The 21093-nt window shown below is 39.5% G+C and overlaps 1 protein-coding gene across 5 annotated transcripts in view; it reads left to right on the forward strand.

The window, feature by feature from the left end:
- The first annotated feature begins 1363 nt into the window (after nucleotides 1–1363).
- LOC132979358 (RNA-binding Raly-like protein) overlaps nucleotides 1364–21093 on the forward strand; it is a 43044-nt gene continuing 23314 nt past the window's right edge. The window contains exons 1-2 of one of the 5 annotated variants that reach the window (XM_061045084.1): nucleotides 1364–1512; nucleotides 19053–19327. In XM_061045084.1, the coding sequence (XP_060901067.1) occupies nucleotides 19072–19327 (256 nt within the window). In that variant the 5' untranslated portion in view covers nucleotides 1364–1512; nucleotides 19053–19071. Of the gene's footprint in view, nucleotides 1513–1945; nucleotides 1962–18995; nucleotides 19328–21093 lie in introns of those variants that run through there. The other 4 variants (XM_061045089.1, XM_061045085.1, XM_061045086.1 and 1 more) reach the window with 4 other exon arrangements.

Genomic DNA, 21093 nt, shown 5'->3' on the forward strand with positions numbered 1-21093 from the left:
GAGCTCTTCTCTCTCTCTCTCTCTCTCTCGCTCTCTCTTTCTCTCTTTCTATCTCTATCTCTCTGCATGCATTCACATCATATAACTGCATTTCACTAACTTGTATTGCATTTTAGCTATTCTTTTTTCATCTTCTTTTGGAGTTAGAAGTGACCATAACATACATGAAGGATACGATGGTGCTAACAAACTGAACACAGTAGGCCCAAGTCTAATTTATCTGCTTACAAGCCAGATATGTGAGCACTTACATGGATACCTGCTAACAGTCATAATAATAAAAGTATGGTAATAATCACCAAGAAAAAAATTAAATGTTAGTCTGTAAGAACAACGAATTGTGAATCAAGGGATAATTTAGTTTTCAGACAAATCTCTCAAAAGGATGGAAGAAAGGTCACATAAAGAGACTCAAAACTAGCAGCCAAATGTGGCTCAGGCGGCAGTGACTATATACAAAACTTTGAATCTTAACCGGTGATTCAAAAGAGAACAAATTAAATAGACTAGACCAGTTTTTTAACCTGATGAAAACATGTTTATGTCCACTCTAAACTGGGATATTGTATCATGGAGCTCTCTGGGAATTGACTGACTTTTGGATCAAGACTCACATGGTCACCAGGGAAACTGCAATTTCTTGTTCCCCTTGTGTTTGCTTTTATTTTTAGCCTGTGAAGACCCTCAGGAGAAATCTTCTTGCTCCAAGAACCTGGTGGGCTAAGGTTGTAAGGAATACATTAAAAAAAAAAAACAGTTCCTTGAGTGTCCACTTGATATTGGCAATGCAAAACAAAAAAAGATTCCCATTAGAACCAATTTTAAAATGCCAAAATAATAAATTATGTGTAGACAAATGCATTGTTTTGTTATTGTTATTTAAGGTATTTTCTTCATGAATTTTGAATTGGACTTTATTTAATAGTTTTTTTTTTTTTTTTTAAACAAACATCTAAACGAAAAAGGAAATTTGAAAAAAAAAAAAGAAGAGGTGAAATTCACATATTATAAATTTGAATTCTGGTTGAAAAAAAGTTCACTGTTTTGTTATCCTATCCTCCAATAACAGTCAATTTGAGCCTTTCATTTCAAACAGAGGTGTTTACAGTAACACAAAAATCCAATTGAATCCATTTATTAATTTAGTTATGTAGTGAAGATTACAAATAATCCATGTTGTACCCTTTATGGAGCCTCTGATGACTGATACATTCAGTTTCACAGGATAGTACCCGGACACTATTTTCAGAAACTCGTATAGCACAGAGAAGAAAAATCGTTTAAATTACAAGAGAAGCTCGTATCAATTACATCGCTGAATGCCTGCGCCTGTGAATCTCAGACTGATTCAGAAACTCTGGCCAATCCCGAGTCACGTGACCCAACCACCGGCAGCGACTGCGAGCGCAAAAGCTTGGACGCAGAGCCTCGGTGCATACCAGCCTGCACACCACCAACCACCACCTCTATACGCCTCATTTCTTTTTAATTGAAACCTTTTACTCCCTCTCGGTGAGTACATTTTCCACTGACATTTTCTCACGCATATTTTTGTCCTCTTTTTCTTGCTTTCTTGTCTTGGTGTTGCGACATGGGGAAACTGTTTTCTCGTTTTCTGCATGCAGTGATTTAAATCTTTGGATGCTGAGTGTTGTTGCTCCGGCGACATCCACTGAGAAATCTCCCTACGTGCCTGTGGACGCTCTTGATATTTTCCCCCCTTTCCTTTCTCTCTTTCTCTTCTCCACCCGAAGCAGCCTCTTTGCGAGCTCAGGTGTAATCATCCCAAACCTTTTGCTTATTTTCAGGCTTTTTCTCCGTTATCATGGCTTGTTTTGGAGCTGTTTTGGTGCTTTTCTCTGATCTTGCAGTGTTTCTCTGGTGTTGGAGACTGTGCGTCTCCGAGGGCGCAAAAATAACAGTTTTGATTTTCTTCTTTGAGGATTTTGCTTTTCTAATAGGTGAGGAATTCAACTTTCCTGGAGTCTGTTTTGGCATTTCCTTTGTACTTCTTAATGCAGCCTCAACGAGCGATGGAAACTTTTTTTGTTTTTCAAAACGAACAGCTCGGACTGAACTGGATTTGTGCTTAATTTTCAAATAGTTTTATAGATCTTTCAATACATGTAGAAATGTCATTAATACTCAGCAGAAGTACAAATAACCATCTATAGTCATGTTGCTTTTAATGACTGATTAAAAGTGATGAAAGAAAGCAGGATATTTGTCCCTCAAAGTTGCCTTTCAGAGACAAAAATTAGAAACATTTCAAACAAGTATAATGAATGCAAATCACTGCTGTGCAAAACAAAACAGGAGCAACAACAGATTCCTGCCAATTGAACCAGACACAGCTGTGCTCCTCCGCCCTCTTTCTCCTGCTACACACACACACACACACACAAACACACACAAACCTTGTATCATATGTGAGTGTGATAACTGGCGGATACACCACAAACACACACACAGAAGCTTGGAAACTCAAACCTGCTGAATGAGTCAATGGGGAGGAAGGTGGGGGGGGGGGGGGGGGGGGGGGGGGAGGAGAGGGTTGGGGGAGGGAGTTGTTTAAGGCCTTGGCAATTTTTGCAGCAGCTCATTATGCAAATCAAGCTGATAGATTTTGATGAATATTTTGACCTTGACATGCCGCCAGAAGTTAGCCGCAAACCCACAGGCGACAAATTAAAAAAAACACAAAAAATCTCCTCAAATTAGCAGTTCCTCCCAAAAAAGACTGCAGGGTTCACCTCTGGGTTCATCCTTCTCCAAAGTTTGTTTTTGTGGTCTTTTAAAAAAAAAGCAAAAAACCTTTCAATCACTCTCAACAGATACAAGTGAATTCATTTGACAGCTACTCCAGCCTTCAGACTTTGCAGGTCAGGGAACAGGTGGGGGAAGTCGAGCATGAAATGTGCTGCTACGCAAACAATACTTATCTCTGCTGGGGGATGAAGTGGGAGACTGGTTCTGGAAACGCCAGCCTATATGTGCATGCATTGAATCACATATGAGCCCAGAGGGGAGAGCATAGGAAGGAAGGTTAGGCATAAAGTTTCCAGCATTTTGGGTTCGGTCAGTAATCTGTCCCCGCTCAGCCTTCTGCACCCGTGGGCTCTGGGATGATCATTGACCCTTAGCAGGTGTAGGACGTGGGGGCCGCCTCAAAGCCACGCACCACAGAGTCCATCTTCTGAAAGATACGGATGAAAAACATTTTTTAGCTGCTCCAGCTTTCAGACTTTAGGTCAAAGAACAGATTAGGGGAGCTGCTTCTCTCGGTTTTCTTTTTATATCCCTGCATGTGGAAGATAACCAAAGAGAAACACACACACACACAGGAGGCAGCAGACAAAAAAAGACTGCACAGAGTAAAAAACAGTGTTTCTCCAGGGTGAAAAACTTGCAAGACATCCACATGTATGTTAGCAACTTCTCATAGAAAAGTTCTTTGTTACATTATGTATTTTGCAATACCCACCACTTCTTATTTGATCTTCTATTCTTGGATTCATAGGCGAACTTCCACGCCTGCGTTAGTCGTATTCAAAACATTTTCTGTCATTTCTTCAGCAGTTTAGATAAACTACTGCCACAGCCTATGCATGCACCTGATGCTCCGTTTCGTTGTGATGCCTGCCATTAGCCCGGCAGCGTCGGTATCTCAGCACCACGGCCAGCTCTTTTTTTTTATTCTCCCTTCAAAGAGATTGTGCCTGATTTCAGCACCATGGACAGCTGCCAGTGCTTTATTGCTCTGGCAGCTGGAGCGAGCTGATTCTTGCCTGGAAGTCTAGAGAGTCTCTTCTCACTAACCCCTGCCCTCTCCACCACACGCGTCTTATTCTGAGCTATTTCAAGCTCGCTTCCCTTTATTCAAGAGGTTAAAACAGAGGTTGAACCCTAGATAAAGAGCTAAATGATAACACTTTCACAGAAGGACTCCCTGTATTATTTAAAGTTGTGGAAAAAAAAAGATGTACTCAATCTTATTCAAACCAAAAGTGGATTCAATGTTATATTGAAATATATTTGTACAACAGCTGTGTTGTAATTTAACAAAATAAGAGTTAAATATACCAAACATAGCTACATAAACTACCAGCAGGAGAGCTGAATGGACACATTGCTGTCAAACCAAAAATAATGAAACACTGTATTCTTTGAATGTAGCTTTAATTACATGAATATATTATTGGACAGAGTTTATATTGTACATAGTCAGGATAATGATTACAAATACCCAGATGTAGCAGGCTACACCTAAAATGAACTTAAGGTTGCTGGATTTTTGTTAACTTGCAGGAATAGTTTGGTTATTGTTTATATTTTCCTAACTGAATTTAAACCCACGATCTTGTGGAGTAACACAGCAGAAACGGTAATAGAGGCATTTATAGGATAGTTCAACATACCAGTTGGATTATAAATTGGTGTTGATGATATTTAGTGTATTTGTTGTCTCATTAAACAACAAAACCACCAGCTGTGATGGGCCAGCTGCACCGAATAAACCTCAGTTTCTCACCCCTGTTTTAACACTATCAAAGCCCTTTTTTATGATATTAAAGTTTTCTAACGGGGAGTTTTTCATTATCAGACTTAATTTAAGAGCTGTCATTTGTGATATCCCACAGTTGTCTCACACAGGTTTGTGCAATCCTCTGTAAAGTTAGACTTGATTACTACATTGTATTTTCCCAACACAATTCAATGGTGGTTCGGTGGCCTGTTGGGCTTCCTGCCAGAAAGATATTTTCCGTTTCATGCAGGAGACTGCTCTTTGAGTTCTGTCTTTCTTTTGTCACACAAGTTTTTGTGTAGCACATCAAATTGACTACAAAACTAAAATACAGATAAGACAGACGTGATGAAGGATTCACAATCAATAGACAAAGAGAACAGGAAAAGAACCACCTCTAAAAGATTCAAACATATGCTGTACTTAAAAGGCAGCCCCTAAAAAAGAATGCATGAACAACGTGGCAGTATAATATCTCATTCAAATACAAATGCATCTGCATACACATTTACTTACAGTACAATCTGGAAGAGGCTGTTTAGGCCAGCCTTAGAGACTCTCCACCTTCCAGAAAGGTAGTACTATGGGTTAACCTTACAGAGTGTAGAGAACTGTTCCCACGTCTCAGGTCAGTTTAAATAAGTATTCAAGGTGCATATTCAATTAATATCCATGAACATTTATGTATACTTTCTGCATCTCTTATGGTCTAGTTGCGCTCTGTGTCAAATCAAACGCAGAAGTTTGGTCAGATTTATGGATAGATTATTGAGGTTTGTGTAAAATTAAATTAATGTTTTGTTTCACACGGGACACAAACCCTTGTACATTCTCAATGTCTGTTTGTTTGATCCACTTTTCCACCCAAACCTCCTCCCTTAAGAGCTTTGTCCCTCTTTAAAGTACACCATCTGCTTTAAGATCATAAATCGGGTTGCAGTCCAGTTAAGGCCTAAACAAATACAACGGGGAAATGACAACTGATGTTGTAAATTAAATGTCATTTAAATGTCAAATGACAATAATAAGCTTTTCTCTAATGACTACAAATACTCTGACAGTCTATTTTTGGTCAATCCAAAGCATCCATCACTGCTACTTAAAATACTCACTATCAGACCACCAATCATGTATTAATCCAAGGCTGAAAACAGTCCCCAATCAATACACTATTTATTTTTATGTGAGTAAGGTTTGCAAAATCTACAGAGTCCTGCAGATTGAGGAACTTATTTACCCGCCTTTTCTATTAACTACAGTATATGTTTAACACTTTTACTGTTAGTGGAAGCCAATGAGCTAAGGCAGGGATGTGCAACTTCGTTCACAGCAAGGAGCCACATTCATTTAATTCTCACTGCCAGAGGGCCAAATTGTAGCATACAAAAAAACGATTACAGTTAATTATGTCTCAAATTTAACTCAACATATACCAGTGATCAAATATTATTATGGACATATTTCTGGTTTTCATGATTTCATGGCAGATTTTGTCATGTTTTCTTCATTTTTCCAATTAATTGATATGTAAAAATTGACCTGAGGGCCACATTGAGGGTTGATGGGGGCCGCATGTTGCCAGTTGCCCACCCCTGAGCTAAGGGGTTTGAACCACAGACAGGTTGGACTAACATGACGAAGAGGGAGTTAAAAACAAGTGTCTGTCTTTTCATGAGATTTCTTGAATTGTGCAGCATCTTTTTCTTTTAGAAAAAACAAACCTGCAATCTAGCTTACACAGAAGGCTCGGAAGTACAGTATGTACTGTAGCAGCTGTTGCATTGTTTTCTAAACAACAATGTAACATATTGACTCAAATGTACCATACACTTACTCTCTGACACAGTCCCAGCTTAAATAAGACACTGTGAGCTTTAACAATGTCACGTGTGTTGCATGGATATTGGTTTGGATTGCGTTATATTGTCAGGTGTAACTGCTATGAAATGTGTGAAAAGATACAAGGGAGACAATGGATCTGTGAGACTAGAAACCTTTTATCTTTGTCTGGATCTTTCTAGGTCCTATACAGTCAATGTTGGTTTCAAATGTGCGTTGTTTATCCGTCTTGATGTAACATGGATTCACTCTACTGTCACTATGTTTACTGAATCAGTTTCTGTAATACTAGAAACTGAAAGCACTACCAGCGTTCAATGTTTAAAAGCAGAGCAGAGCAGATTTAACCATTTGAATTGCAAATTGTTCACAAAATGAAAGCATAATCAATTCTTAGCTGTGTTGTTTTTGAAATTCTCCATGTTGAACTCATTAAGTTTCATGCATATTAAACTCTCTCGCCCATTTTCACCTTTGACCCTTCAAACCATCGGCGCCATATGACTCTGCATGTCACTCTACAGCCTGCTCGTGCTTTAAAGCAGGAAACCAGCTAATTGCTCGCAGCTCTAGTGACCCACTTACTTTAGCCTAGTGGAGCGAATGCTATATTTGGCAGTCACACAAGAGGAGAATTAAGGAAATGGAGAAATTTGTCAGTGCCAGGAGATATGAGAAAGCATGGCACATGTTCATACGTATGCCCCCGAGCATTGCTGTGGACTCCCCTGCTACAACAGCAGGTGGAGTCTTCTTCTCTCTTTTTTTTTCCTTCGAAGGCACATATTGATGCAGGAGTAATCCCTGCTCATAGTGGGAAACAGGGAAAGCATCCAGATGAAATAAAATAAATAAACTTTAAGAACGCTCAAAAGGCAACAACGTGATGCATGATGATGCAACAAGGGATTTCTGAGGCAAAATCGCTGGCACAGGCTGCTGGCAGAGAGAAAACAGGGTTAAAAATGTTCACTTTAAACAATATGTCCCCGTGGAACCAACAAAGCAACATCTAAGGAGCTGTTTGCCTTCAAAGCATAGATGAATCCAAACTCAGTAAGTTGTTCTGTGTATCACTTTAGTAACTGTTCACAAAAGCAGAGAACACAGCTGTAAGTTGCACAAATGATGCACACTGACCTCAAAGATTAGGTGTATGAAAGCACGCACATAGCACGCTTTGATTTCAGAGATAATCAGCCCTTCTGCTTTTGCAAGATGCAATCTTAAATGTATTGCAGAGATACGGCATCTTCCCGTCTCACTGTATAGGTCACATTGTGCTTTTATCTGCCTGCTGTCATCAACGGTCTGGGCTATAGGTTGCTTCAAATCAGATTACGGTACAACTCATTTTAAGCCCGTTGGTCGTCTGCCCTCAGTCGCAACGCTTCACAGAATCGCCCATAAATTCACTTTGAAGGGGGGAGGGAAGAGGAGAGATAAAGCTGATGGAAATTGGAATGTGTTCTCCATACAGGAGCTCTGTATAACCACACAGCTCACACAGGGGGAGCACAGCCTTCCAGTTCAAAAAGTGGCTTCATTAAAGGTATGAAAAATATATAAATGATAAAAGGCTGATAGCACGGAAATATAAAAGGATGGATTCATAGTAATAATTTATAAAGCAGCTCTACCTACCTGCCTACCTACCACATGATGTATGTCTGCGTTTCCCATCTTTGATATTCTGGTCCGAGGACCAGCTCTGAGCTCCTTGAAGATGATTGGCATTGCAAATGTCTCTCTCTTTCTTTTTTGAACTTCTCTCATTCCCTCCTTCCATCTCACCCCTTTATTTCCCTCTCTGCTTCTCTGTCTCTGTCCTTTTGTTGCCATTCTCTTCTCTCTTTCTCCAATTTAAACTCAGGACAGGTATTATGCAGAAGGTAATGGGGTGCGGGAACAGAGGGGGAAAATGAGAATAGAGTGCTTGGCGGTCATTCTTCCTCGTTGAGATCCGCAGCAAACATTCTTTAGAGAAATTCCAGGAACATTACAATGCGGTAAACAGGCCTCACCACCGCTAGGCTCGTTATATGTGTGCAGAAATAGACTATTCTCTATTCTCTCTGCACCGTTAGCTGGTATTTACTGTACAAGTCCTACAGGAGAGATTAGATTCCGCTGGGCTGCTCTGGGTGGGGAGCAGAATGGCCCAGCCAGGACCTCTATTCATTAAGCCCTTAATTGCTAATTGAGGTCTTTGAATGATTCAGCAATAGCTGCCGCTGTTGGGGCATTAGCTGAGTAATTTATGGCTGCATGGGAGCAGGCAACAAAAATGAACAAGGGCGAGAAACTGTTATTAAAGAGGACATTGGTGCCTGCACAGCATTGTTATTAACGCACCACCTCGTGTTAACCCTTGGATGTCTGTGCAATGCCTTTTTATAGCAAATCTTTTACTATTTGTCTGTGATGACTTGACTTTAGTTCATTGATTCAGTGATGACATATCCTGCCAGTTAGCTGTAGTTGTTTGACTCTTCAGCCCTCATGCATTATTAACTGGATATTTTATGGTTGGTTCTTTGTCCTGGTGTATGGTCTACCTTTTTTGTTTTTTTAAAGATTTGTTTTCTTGTTACAAAATGACAATTGGAAGGCTACAGCAGCCAGGCCAGCTACAATCATTATTTCCTGCTGTAAAATGTCCCAGTGGCTCCTTCATTGAGGGCTTTTCTGCTTTATTATTATTCACTGTAGTATTTTGATATGCCCTCACTTTTATGCTGCACTCGTGCCCACAAAAATACAGAAAGAGAGAAAATAACGCATCCCTGGGCTGCAGCACAGCTCTAAAGTGTTCACTGTTTAGAAATGTAAAAAGGTTTATTATCTAAATTTATTCTGTATTAATATTTATCAGTAGTTATAAAGAATATGACAAAATGGAAAAATGCTTGATGTAAAGATTGACAACACCACGGTGCTCCTGTGTTATACAAAGCTAAAGCCAGAGGTATAGTGTGTTGCTCTAGCTTAGCGATAGCATCAAGACTACAGTTAGCCTCGCAGTTAGCCTAGCATGACAGTTTAGGCAAACAAGGACTTGTTTTACACAGTGTTCTTAGGGATTAACGTTTGGAGAAAAATGTGATCAGAGTGCATAAGGAGTGAGTGTTTTAGTCGGTTACCTTACGACAGAGCTATATGTAAATTAGAATTTTCATACTGTTTTTAGTGTAGCTATAAGCTAAACTGCTCCTGACTGCTCTCAGTCTTAATATTTTCATCTCTGTGCAGTAAGTAGAGCAAAACAATTAACTTTTATCATTTGATTTAGATTCATAGTTGTTATGTAATTAAAAATCATTTAGCCATTTAGCTTACAATTAGCTTCTAAGCTCCTCGAGCAATTTGAATAAATTATTTTTTTAAACAGTATATGATTAAACATCTATGATGGCTTCTTCTTTATGAAAGAAAATGGAAATGTGTTTCAAATCGGCAACAATCACTTATTCTTCCATTAAATCTGCCACTTGTGCTGTCAGTTAGTCATTGTATTACTATTTTCAGTTTTTATATTATTCACTGCACAGTTTTGATATATCAGTTTTTTAAGCTTCACACGTGCTTAGCAGATATTAGAGAGAGGGGTTACCATGGAGCAGGCTTAGTTTTTAGTTCGGTGCCTTTGTTGTTGGCATAAAGAGTCCAGGTGTTCAGCAGTTAGCATGGCTCTCTGGCTCTCCATTAAACAAAAACTTGTTTTTTAACAAACGCGATCAAAAGTGTTGATTCTAGATATAAGGAGGTCCATGTTGGCTGATGTTTTAACTATGAACAGAGCTTCATGTTATTAACTTTCCCTACTTCATTTATTTGCTAAGCTAAATCTGTCAAAAGTTTCTTATTCATGCACTGAAAAAGGGGATAATATCAATCTTTACACCTTAAACCAAGTAAGCAATCTATTAACACTGATGTGAATGAGAATACAACGTTTTTTAATCAATAGTTTTTCACCATTGTAGTGTGATTTAGCACCATCTATTAACCTCAAGCCATTTACATACAGACAACTAAGACGTTTTAGCATTCAGGTAATTTGTTTTTTGTAAAATCTCCCATTCGGTCAGTCAGTGAGTGATTTTTATCACTATTAACTTTCATATTATTCACAGCAGTGTTAAAATAAATTTTCACTTTTTATGCTCTATATGAGCTCACAAAACAAGAGAAAAGGGGGGAAATAAGACATACCTACACTGCAGCACAGTTCGTAAATTTAGACTGTATAAAAATGTAATTAGATTTCAGTCCACATTTATTCCCCTGTAATGCGTTTGGCTGTCATTCAAAAAGAATGAGGCACAAAGAGGAAAAAAAAGGCTTATTATAGACCCATACTTCATTCTCTGAGCAGACATATTTTTCCCAGTGAGGCACTAAAAGTTGAGACATAGTTTGGAGACGTTGGTCTCTTGAGCCTGATAATGGTGACGTGCCGATGTGTCCGCAGGCAGGCTGTGAAGACGTCTTCAAATGAACCCTCAGACATATTTCACACTTCTGAAGACAGCTGAGGTTCTCAGCTTTTGGTTGTACACTGTCAATGTGCTGTAGGTAAACTACTGCAAAGCAACATTTGAATAGAGGAGAGCTAGTTTGGCCTGAATACAGCCTTCACATCCCGAATGCATTTGTCACTTTGGATGAGGAGTTTTCATTTTTGAGTGCAAGTCAGCGAGGAGAGATCAGGGAGAGAGGAAGTGCTAAAATGATTACTTTCACCACTTCCTCGCTTCTTTATCTCAGGAGAATTCAGACTCTGAAGCCCCTGACAGACGGTGTGAAAGGAGCAAAGAGGATCCATGAAATACTTACACTTGGAACCTTTACAACGCAGGAGGAAGCTGCAGAAAATCACTGTCAGGCACTCACTTCTCTTTTTAGGAAAGACTTTCAAGGGAAAAACAAAAAGTATTTGTATGGAAAAACATGCCAGTGATGAGTTGGGACGCGTCCACGGCCTCAGTGATGCATGAAGATGTTATTTAGCATAAATTTCCAGAGCACTAAGAATGCCAAGATGAATCCAAACTCAGCTGTCTTCATCCTGCCTTTTCCTATCAGGCTGCTTTGAATTCTGTGCGAGTGTGTTTTCTGGTCTGGGTCGTTTTCCACCAGCGTTTGCAAGCAGTTATGCCACATGTTCTTTTATAAAGGCTTCAAGAATCTTAGAGACTCATGAATATTGTAAAAGAGTGGCCTTGTGAGTCTCTTTTTTTCAGTTCTGAATGAGCTGGAGGAATAATGTAAAACGTTATCTTGTGACCGTTTTCATTATAATCATGTAATTTAGGGCAATTAACAAGATAATCCTTGAGCAACTCTGGGGTGATAATTGACAATGATATACAGTATGTGGAGGAAGAAAGCAGAGAGCTTATGAGGGCTTCAATGGGCTAAAGATTGCCTGCAGTTGTTTTATAAACCAGTTGCAGCCTGTGGCTATTTAAAGAAGGAGTTCAGTGGTTGCTCAGTGACCAATTGATGCTGTCAGCTTCTAATACAAGCCTGACAAGTTAAATGACTTTGTAGAAAACTATGAACCATTACCCGAGCTAATGTTCTGTGTCTACAAGTAAGTTTGCAGCAGCCTTGAAATTCAAACTGACACAGATACTGTTTCTTAATGTTCCATAATGATACTTAAATTGCCGGCTTTGGGGAAAGTTTTCTCTTTTCAAACTGCTTAAGGCTGCACTGTACGATTGTATAAATGTTTGTGGTGGAATTTCAACACACACTTTACAAGTGAAGCATTTGCAATGCACAATCAAAGCTCACAAATGATGTGCTCATACTATATGGTTCCATTCGAAAAGCCCGACCTGAGTGCTCACACTGTTCCTTGCTATAGTATTCCTCGACTGCATGAACACAGTTCCTGAAATTAGAGCCCTGTTTGTCAAAACTCCTCACACACAAAAACTGAAAAAGAAAACCATACAAAGCATCCTTCATCTATTGCAAAAGCATTCAAAAATATATAAGCTCTGCTAAAATGATGATCAGTAAACAAATCCCTCATCTCAATTGTGATTGGAGAATGAAGTGCAAGAAAGGAGCCACAGGTTGGACTTGAACCCCGGCTGCCCGCTCGGACGACTAAAGCTCCATTTGGTGTGATCTAACTGCTGGGTCAACGGCGCCCCAACATTTCTACTTTTCTAATGATGCTAAATATAAAATTATTTAAACTGCATGTTTTCGGCATTTTCATTTGTAGCATGTTGTTAACATTAACACAAATGCAATAGGGAAAAATACTAAAGATGACATATTCTGTACTGTAAACAAAAGTTGCAATAACATATCCTGTCTCCTATCATTCTCCTGTAGCTTCTTCTCCTCTTCCTCCACTTCTTCACTCTTTCTCCAAAATCCTCCTCCCTCATTGTGCACACTAAAGAGCAAACTGTGTAATCTGATTGGTTGCAGCCAGGTTTCTTCACATGTGCGTCCTGAGTTCAGGTGATTGCTTATTGAGTTTGCTGTTTCAGTGGCATGGTTTAGCAGTTAATACACACAGGCTTTGAGTTTTGAATGATGTGTCTGATGTAGACAAGTGTGTTCGGTGTTGCAAAACATTGTTCATGGTCTTCATTCATACATTTGGACTTATATTCTACAACCAAAGCCTATTTACGTTTCCACATCGTTTCCAGCTCAGCATGGGCATCACATTTTCTACCATTGAAGAACGTAGCTTTGCTCGCTCAATCAAGCGTCTAATGGCCTGACCTCTGTGCATTTGCTGCATAGAGGTCATTGAGCGCACTTCACATCCAGCTGCCATTTACCTGGCCGGGTGAAGAGACTGTGCGACCGTTCAAAGGTGGAGATGGAGTGAATGCGATTGGATTGTTGGGCTTTTTAGTTCGCAGCTCTGTTGATTTATTAAGTTAATCAGCTGCAAAGAACTCAATGATGGTATCTTCACATTATGGGCTCTGCAGCAGAGTAAGATTAACTTTCCGTCTGTGAGGAGAAAATGATTTTTTTTTTAAAGAACAGCAGGGAAGATTTAGACCGAATAATGTGGAGGTGGAGGCAACGAATGGAAGTGAAGATCAGGTAGGATGGGGAAAATTGTGATTGGAAGTTTGCCTAAGAGAGGATCCACTGTGAATGAGTTAGTGTATTTTTGTTTGTGAGTGTGGGTGAAATATATTTAGAAAATACCTGTACACATTATAGGATTTTCCTTTATTTTTGTGCACTTACTTATTTGATGGGTTTAAGCCTGAGCCATAAAGAACTTTCTCAGATTAAAATACATTCACATGTTTAGAGCCACCTTGATTTAAAATGAAACCTTTTGTCAATTAAACAAGCTGTTTCCAAACACACATGCAATGAGTTTTTTCGAGCACAAATAATAATTTTTACAGCCTGGTACAAAAAAAAAATTATAGGTTTCAATAGCTCACTTCTTTATTGGTACACACTTTACAGGGGATGACATATTTTATAACTTTTCTGTTTTCATTATATGAAGCTCTAGCGTTAAGTCAGGAAGACTCTATAACCGCCTTCACGATCGGGTCTTTCTCATTCATCCCTTTTCGCACGCTCACTCACGTTTCCGCTGTCATCCTCGAGCTGTCATTGTCTTGGGCTGTCATTGGATAATCAGCTGTCTCGTGAGCGGTACCCATCTAACCAATGGCACGGCGTTCCTCCCTCATTTTCAACCTATCATCGCTCTGCTCGCCTTTTTCAATATTATTCTTTTTCTGCCTTAGTTCCTTCATGCTGATGTTTCGCTGCGCCCCTCCACCTCCCCTCCACCGCCAGTCTTCGCAGAATCATCTTCCATCAAATCTTCACACATCCCGTCTCTACAGGTCATCAGCTTCACCACCACCAGTGTCTGGACTCAATGGGGGGATTTGATCTGTCGACGCTCAGGATTGTCTGTCTCCAAACACATCACCCCATGGAGTCCAAGAGCACAAGTCATTCTGGCAAGACACATTTCCATGTTATTCATTGTAATAAATCATTTTATTAATTCACTTGTCTCTCCTGATTGAAATAAGGTAAGACTTATGCCTCATTAGACATAATGAGGGACGTGGCTGACTTGACTGACAGGCGGCTGCATTGAAGCTGTTAGCTAAGAGGCTAAGCTTCATTTTGGCTAAAGCCCGTTATGGACCCTTAAGCCTGGCTCACACTGTGCGATTTCTCCCCCCGATCGTGTAAAAGTCGGGGTGGCATGTCAGCTCACACTGTACAACTGAATTGTTTACGACGCCCGAGCAGACCTTGCGATTGACGTGCTCACACTGTACGACCCGATTGTCGGGCACGGTCGGCCGGAGAGCTCACACTGTAGCCTACGAGTGAAATCGGGACGGAGCGTTGACAATTATTGATAAAGTTTCATTTAAAAAAAAAAAAAAAAAGAACGACGGTTGGTGAAAGAGAAGGAAGTGGAACTTGTTGTAGGATGTAGAAAAGTTGATACAATTGTAGATGGATGCAAGTTTCAGAAAAGTGCTGCACTGATGATCTGTACAGAAAAGTAAAAACCCTGCGATTGTCGGGAAGGAAGAATCGGAGCTGAAATTCGGCCTGATTATCCCACAGTGTGAGCCAGGCTTTACTGTAACTGTTGGCTTTGTCCAGTTTATTGCATTGTTTGGAATAGCAAGCTAGATAGTCGCGTTCCAACAACCAAGACATTCACTTTGCTTACCTCAACGCGACCTCTTTGCCTGTGCCTAGATTAACCTTGAGCTCTGGGAAATAACAAACAACATTTATACTGTTTTCTGACATTTTGTAGGCAAAACAATCAACCAGCAGATTAACTGATAAAAAAACTAATTATTAGCAGAAGCCTTTATCTATAGAACATGTAAAAAAAATGTTTGAGGACTTGGTAAGAAAATATGAATCCTAATGAAATCATTAAAAAAAGGGGAAATGTCCAACATGTGTTTGGTCAGATTAACATTAATATAAATAACTCAATAGCAAAGAAAACAAACTGAAAATGCTGCAAATACCCTGGAAGAAAATATGTTTATCTTCATTTCATCAATGACTTGATTTAATTATGATGGAAATAGACAAACACAGGTGGTCTAACACGTTGCATTTGATTATAACTGGAATGTAAAAACCTTTTTCAGCTCAAACATACAGCACAATATTTTTCTTTAAGGTGACAGGGTTTAACACCACTGAGACTGCTGCTGAACATTTTTACAGATTTCTTCTCCGCCGGCCTCATGAGAGATCCTCCTGAGGTAGTAATGTGTGAACAGTTTGTTGAATCTAAATTTAAAAGCCCCTCAGTGGGAAAATACACACAGACACACAGATACACTTTGACACACACACACACACACACACACACACACACACACACACACACACACCTGCAGGGAGTTTGAAGGCGCAACAAACTGAAAGATACATCCTTCCTTCTGTGAGTGGACGCATCGCCATGGTGACACTTCCTGATCCCCCTCCAGAGGACTGTTACACAAACAACAAACAGTGCAGGAGGTCTGGAAATTGGTTTGAGTGATTGAGTGCCTGCTTGAGTGTCTGGCCTTTTCTTTTTTCTGTTTACCTGTTTTTTTTTATAACAGTTAAGGAGCTTCAACCTGAGGTTTTTGTAATTTGTGATGATGCTGTAACAGAGGTGAAAGAAATATTCTGAATCTTGACCTAAATGCAAATTAAGAAGGAGACGGCAATTGCCCAGTCTGTAGAGGTTTGGCTAGAAACTAGAAGGTCTTCAGGTCCATTACCATTATGGATCAGCTATGGAAGTTGGGATTGGTTGCTGCCAAGGTGCCCTTGAGGAAGGTTCAGTACCTCCAATTGCTCGGGGCGCCTGTGTGTGTGCAGCCCCACAAACAGTTCTGGGGACTTTTTGAAGAGGAACTATCCACTTGGGAGTTCCCTGAGCACTGCACACCATCAGAACTGATTTTCAGTCTGCATTCATACCACTATGATGCTGGCTGATATGAACCTTAAAGTGACGTAGCCAACATTATTATTATTATTATTATTATTTTTCATCTTCTCATGGCACTGCTTCGCTGTAAAATGAATACCCAATGTAGCAGGAGCAAGCTGGCAGGAAATTTGATGACTGTTATTTACTGTTATTTGCTCATGTTAACTGTGGGATTAAAAATGGCGGTTAGTGGTACTGGATTGTCGTATTTGTTCGACCAATCAACATACATTGATGTATGGACCATTCACTTTGCACTTATGTCACTCCAAGTCTGGTGCTGACACTGTACCTACTCTGAAGCAGGAGCTTAAATGTTCCTCTAAATGGGGTTTTAGGAACTAAAGTAGTTCATAGTTCCTTATTGAATCAATAAAAAGGGGAGTGTTTAATATATCATCACTCATGGCTGCTCATGGAATACTACTTGTCCAATCAATCAGCCTATTTGGTCAGAACTAACTGTTGTATTCAAGAGAATATTGATTTTTAACCCCATTACCGCAAAACATTCGGCATTGCCAGATTCTAGCCAATACACAGTTATCAGAGCAGAGGACCAGAAGAGGAATCTAAGGGGATTCAGCGAGGATTAACAGTACATGAGTGAATAAAAAAAAAAGATTATACCTCATTTAGTCATATTTTTGTGCACTTCTGTTTATGTAAAAAAAAAAAAGTTGGGCTTAACAAGTTGGTTTAAAAGTTTCATTAAAAGAATTAATCCGTGAATTAACTATTCTGACTCGAGCTGAAAAACGTTCAATCATAAGCTCTGAAATGTAGTTAAGAGAAAATAGAAAAGAATGCACTACTCAAATAGGACCTCTTAGACTACTGCCAAACACTTGTTAACACTTAGAACACCTGAAAGATGTCTGACCCACATGGCAAGGAATTGCACATGAAGGAAGAAAAGAGGTGTAACAGTGAGTGAGGAGCCGTGTGACCTCTCGCTGTTAGGTTCTATTTCCAGATGTGAGAAGACAGTTCTCATATATTGTGAGACTGACACTTCTGAATCAAAAACACCTTGACAGAGTTTTTCCATTCCTGCAGACACAATCCTTTTCTTTTAAAGTAGACTTCGGCTGCCTTTTTCATCTATAACAGCACATAGCATTGTTTGTAATTTCATCAATTAATCAAGCTTCATACAGAAAACAAATTATAAGCCTTTGTAAGAGAAAACGGCCCATGTTGTTCGATTCAAAAGGTTGAAATATTGATATTGATCTGTTGCATTTGTCTCAAAGATCTTTTAGGTGTACAACTTGAACCAGCAGTTTAAAGCCCTGACACACCAAGCAGACAGCAGAGAACTAGTGGCAACAAAGGCCGCCTGTGGTGTAGCCTTACGTCACCTTTTTTCTTGGCCAAAAAGTTGCACATGAACACACCGCAAAGACTACAGCTGATGGCCAACCAGCACGTATGTTCTGCACATGCGTGAGAGGAAATAACTCTCCATGCCAGCAGGCGGCGGTAGTCCGTTGTAGAAGAAGAAAAGTCGGGATTTATAATTTAATGAGTCACACAGAATGATTTGTAAAGTTAAAAAAAATATTCAGTCCCAACTTCTCAAATGTTTGAATTATTTGCATGCTTTTCCAACAACTTATGAAGTGGATGCCTTTGGTCTTTACACATATAAATAATATTCACATTGAAAAAAGTGCAAATTCTGTATTATTTTTAAAAAGTAATAACATTTCTCAGTTTCAATATGTGTTATGTTATGTTACGTGGAAAAGTAGAAAGAAACTCTTGCGCTTCAACCCCTCCACAGGTGGAGGTCGGCGCTCTCAGAGAAGGACCTTATATAGATTTCAATGGACTTTTTCACACAGGCAGAATAAAAAGAAAATACTGGAGAACACAAATCACTTATAAATGCAATAAATGCCATCAGTGATTAGTGTGCTCCAGTATTTTCTTTGGATTCTGTCTGTGTGAAGGAGTCAATTAAATTATCATTTGTTATGTTATCTTTGTGTTATTTTATATTAAATATGGGATTACAATGCAAATCATTCTGTTTTATTTACATTTAACACAAGGATTTAACTTTTCTGAATTTAGGGTTGTACATTTGAAAACATTGCTGATATGTTGTTATGGTGGATATTTTCACCTTTTTTTTTTTAGGACTGAGCAAATATCTATTACTGGAGAGAAATAAATATAAATCATTAATTGTAATTAATTAAAAAAACATCACTAGCTGTAGCTAAATTTTGAAGACATCCCATGCACTGTCTGAGAAATTGTGATACATGTTTTGCACCGTTTTCTGACTTTCATGTTAGAAGTAATTACTGAGGATATCCATTTTAGAAAATGACTAGCCTCAGCCTCACGTTCTTCACATAAATTGTAGCCCTCCTGTTTTTGTAAACCATAAATCAAACCTGTTAGCGGCACATTGGAGCAGTTAAAAAAAGTCTACAAATGCTTTTTAGAGATAAGAAAGCATTTGTCTTTGTTCTGACCATCCAGTGAGGTTTAAAGTGGATTAGTAAAAACAAAGATAAGTGGAAAACCTTGTTATTATCTCCACCATTTCTTGCTCACACTGGTGTTTACCTCCTTCTGCTGCACTCTGTTTGTCTTTCTGTGTTTTAGCTCCACAGTCTAACCTTCCTGGCTTTCTGAGCACTGTGCAACTGTGTCTCCCAGCAGGCATTGCTGCAGGACTAGGATGACTGGGAAGACCCAGACCAGCAACGTGACCAACAAGAATGACCCGCGCTCCCTCAACTCCCGAGTCTTCATTGGCAACCTAAACACGGCCGTGGTAACCAAGGGCGACATCGAGGCCTTCTTCGCCAAATACGGCAAGATCTTGGGCTGCTCGGTGCACAAGGGTTACGCCTTCGTCCAGTACGCCAGCGAGAGGAACGCCAGGGCCGCCGTGGCAGGGGAGAACACCAGGGTCATCGCCGGACAATCACTGGGTAAACCTGTTTAAATGTGCTCTTCACTCTGATATCATGCTGCAGAAGACAGTGTGAATATGTGGCTGTAATATTTGCATAGAAGAGGACCAAAAAAGGAAACTAGAGTTTACCAAGAGTGTAGTAAGGGAGCTTCTTTATTTTACAGCCTCAACACACTGGACTTTTTTTTTATAATATGACACCGCCCACATTCTGTCACTTGTTTTCTAATCATGTGACAAGAGATAGAAACACCCCTGTATTGTTCTGGGTTGTTCTCTAGTATCAGTTTAGGTTGTAAGATGGATACTAAAAGGTCATCAATGACAATAAACTAATGATAAGAAGAGGATCAAGCTGGCAAGAGATCTGCAGGGAAACAGCTCATCATCGACCTCGTGCAGATTATCAGTTCGTTATATGACGTTCAAGGATTTAAATCCGTCAAAGTCATTTATGATGAACAATGTATAGGAGAATTTTCAGACCTCTTCTTGAAAAGCTGGAGTCAGTTTTCCGGTGCCTTTTTTAAGCTTTAACACCAGAAGCAGCTGAGGCCAGAGGCTTCGTGTTTGGGTCTGTCTGTATGTCTCTCATTCTGGTGAACAAGATGTCTCTGAATCAGCTTGAGAGAATTTCAGCAAATTTGCTAAAATATTCTCTTGGACTCCAAAATGAAGTTATCACATTTTTTGTGGTCAAAGGTCACTGTACCCTCAAGTGTGGCCCGTTCTTGCTAACTGTCAGTCCTATATGTACTCCTCTGTTACAACCAGGGGGCAGCCTCCAGCATTGAAAAATGAAGCCAGTTGCTGTTTCTCCAGTGTCAACTTAAGTCTGGTACCTAAAGCGATATTAAAATGCCTTTTTTTTTTACAGCAGAAATATACAGTTTTACAGCCTGGTCCAAAAAACACTTTTTTGTCTCTATAGCTCATTTCTTTATTCTTAAAGACAAAAGGGATGAATTTCTTGTCTGTTGGATGATATTCAGGTTAATAATAGTTACAGATACAATTGCATAGAAAGGGACATGGCTAAGTTGAGTGACAGGTGGCCGTGTTGTAGCTGTAACTCCCCCTCTTTGCCTGTCAATTAGATTGATTGAATATTAGCTTGAGAGAGCGTTCCCAACCTGGCGCCTGCTTCTTCAGAATCCAATGGGTGACAACACTAAGACTACATCAGTGTTTTATACAGACTATGGATACAACGTGTTAAATGCAATCATCAGTGATTACCTCTATTTAAAGTCCTTACTTGTAGTCTGCACAGACTTGGATGTAAAGATAGGATAAGATATATTTATTTTAGACTCCATCCTGCAGTTACACAGGTAATACAAAAAAAAAACATACTCCTTTAAAAAATACGCACAACATCACATGACACAACAGCAGCAGTTCCATGTTACAATCTCCACATGTGCATAAAAACACCTTCTGACAGCGGTGACATATTGACATATTGCTTAAGCCCATGGAACAGATGAGAGGAGACATACATGCTGCTCATTCCAGATAGATTTAAACCTGTAGTTCGAAGGCACTAAATCAATAAATTAAAGCAACCCTCTCTGCCCTGCAGTAATGCTAATGAGAAAAACTAAAAGTGGATGAAAAAACCCAATATAACAGCAGATAGTTAAACTGTAGTTTGTTCATTTTAATCTTAAGTGTTAGAAATGAAGTAGTGTTTTTTATTCTATTTCTGGGGGAAAAAAAGAGAGCACTGCATTGTGTATAGAACACATAAAATAAAATCTTAAAGCGATAGAAACTAAA

This window comes from Labrus mixtus, chromosome 8 (assembly GCF_963584025.1).
Source record: "Labrus mixtus chromosome 8, fLabMix1.1, whole genome shotgun sequence".
NCBI lineage: Eukaryota > Metazoa > Chordata > Actinopteri > Labriformes > Labridae > Labrus > Labrus mixtus.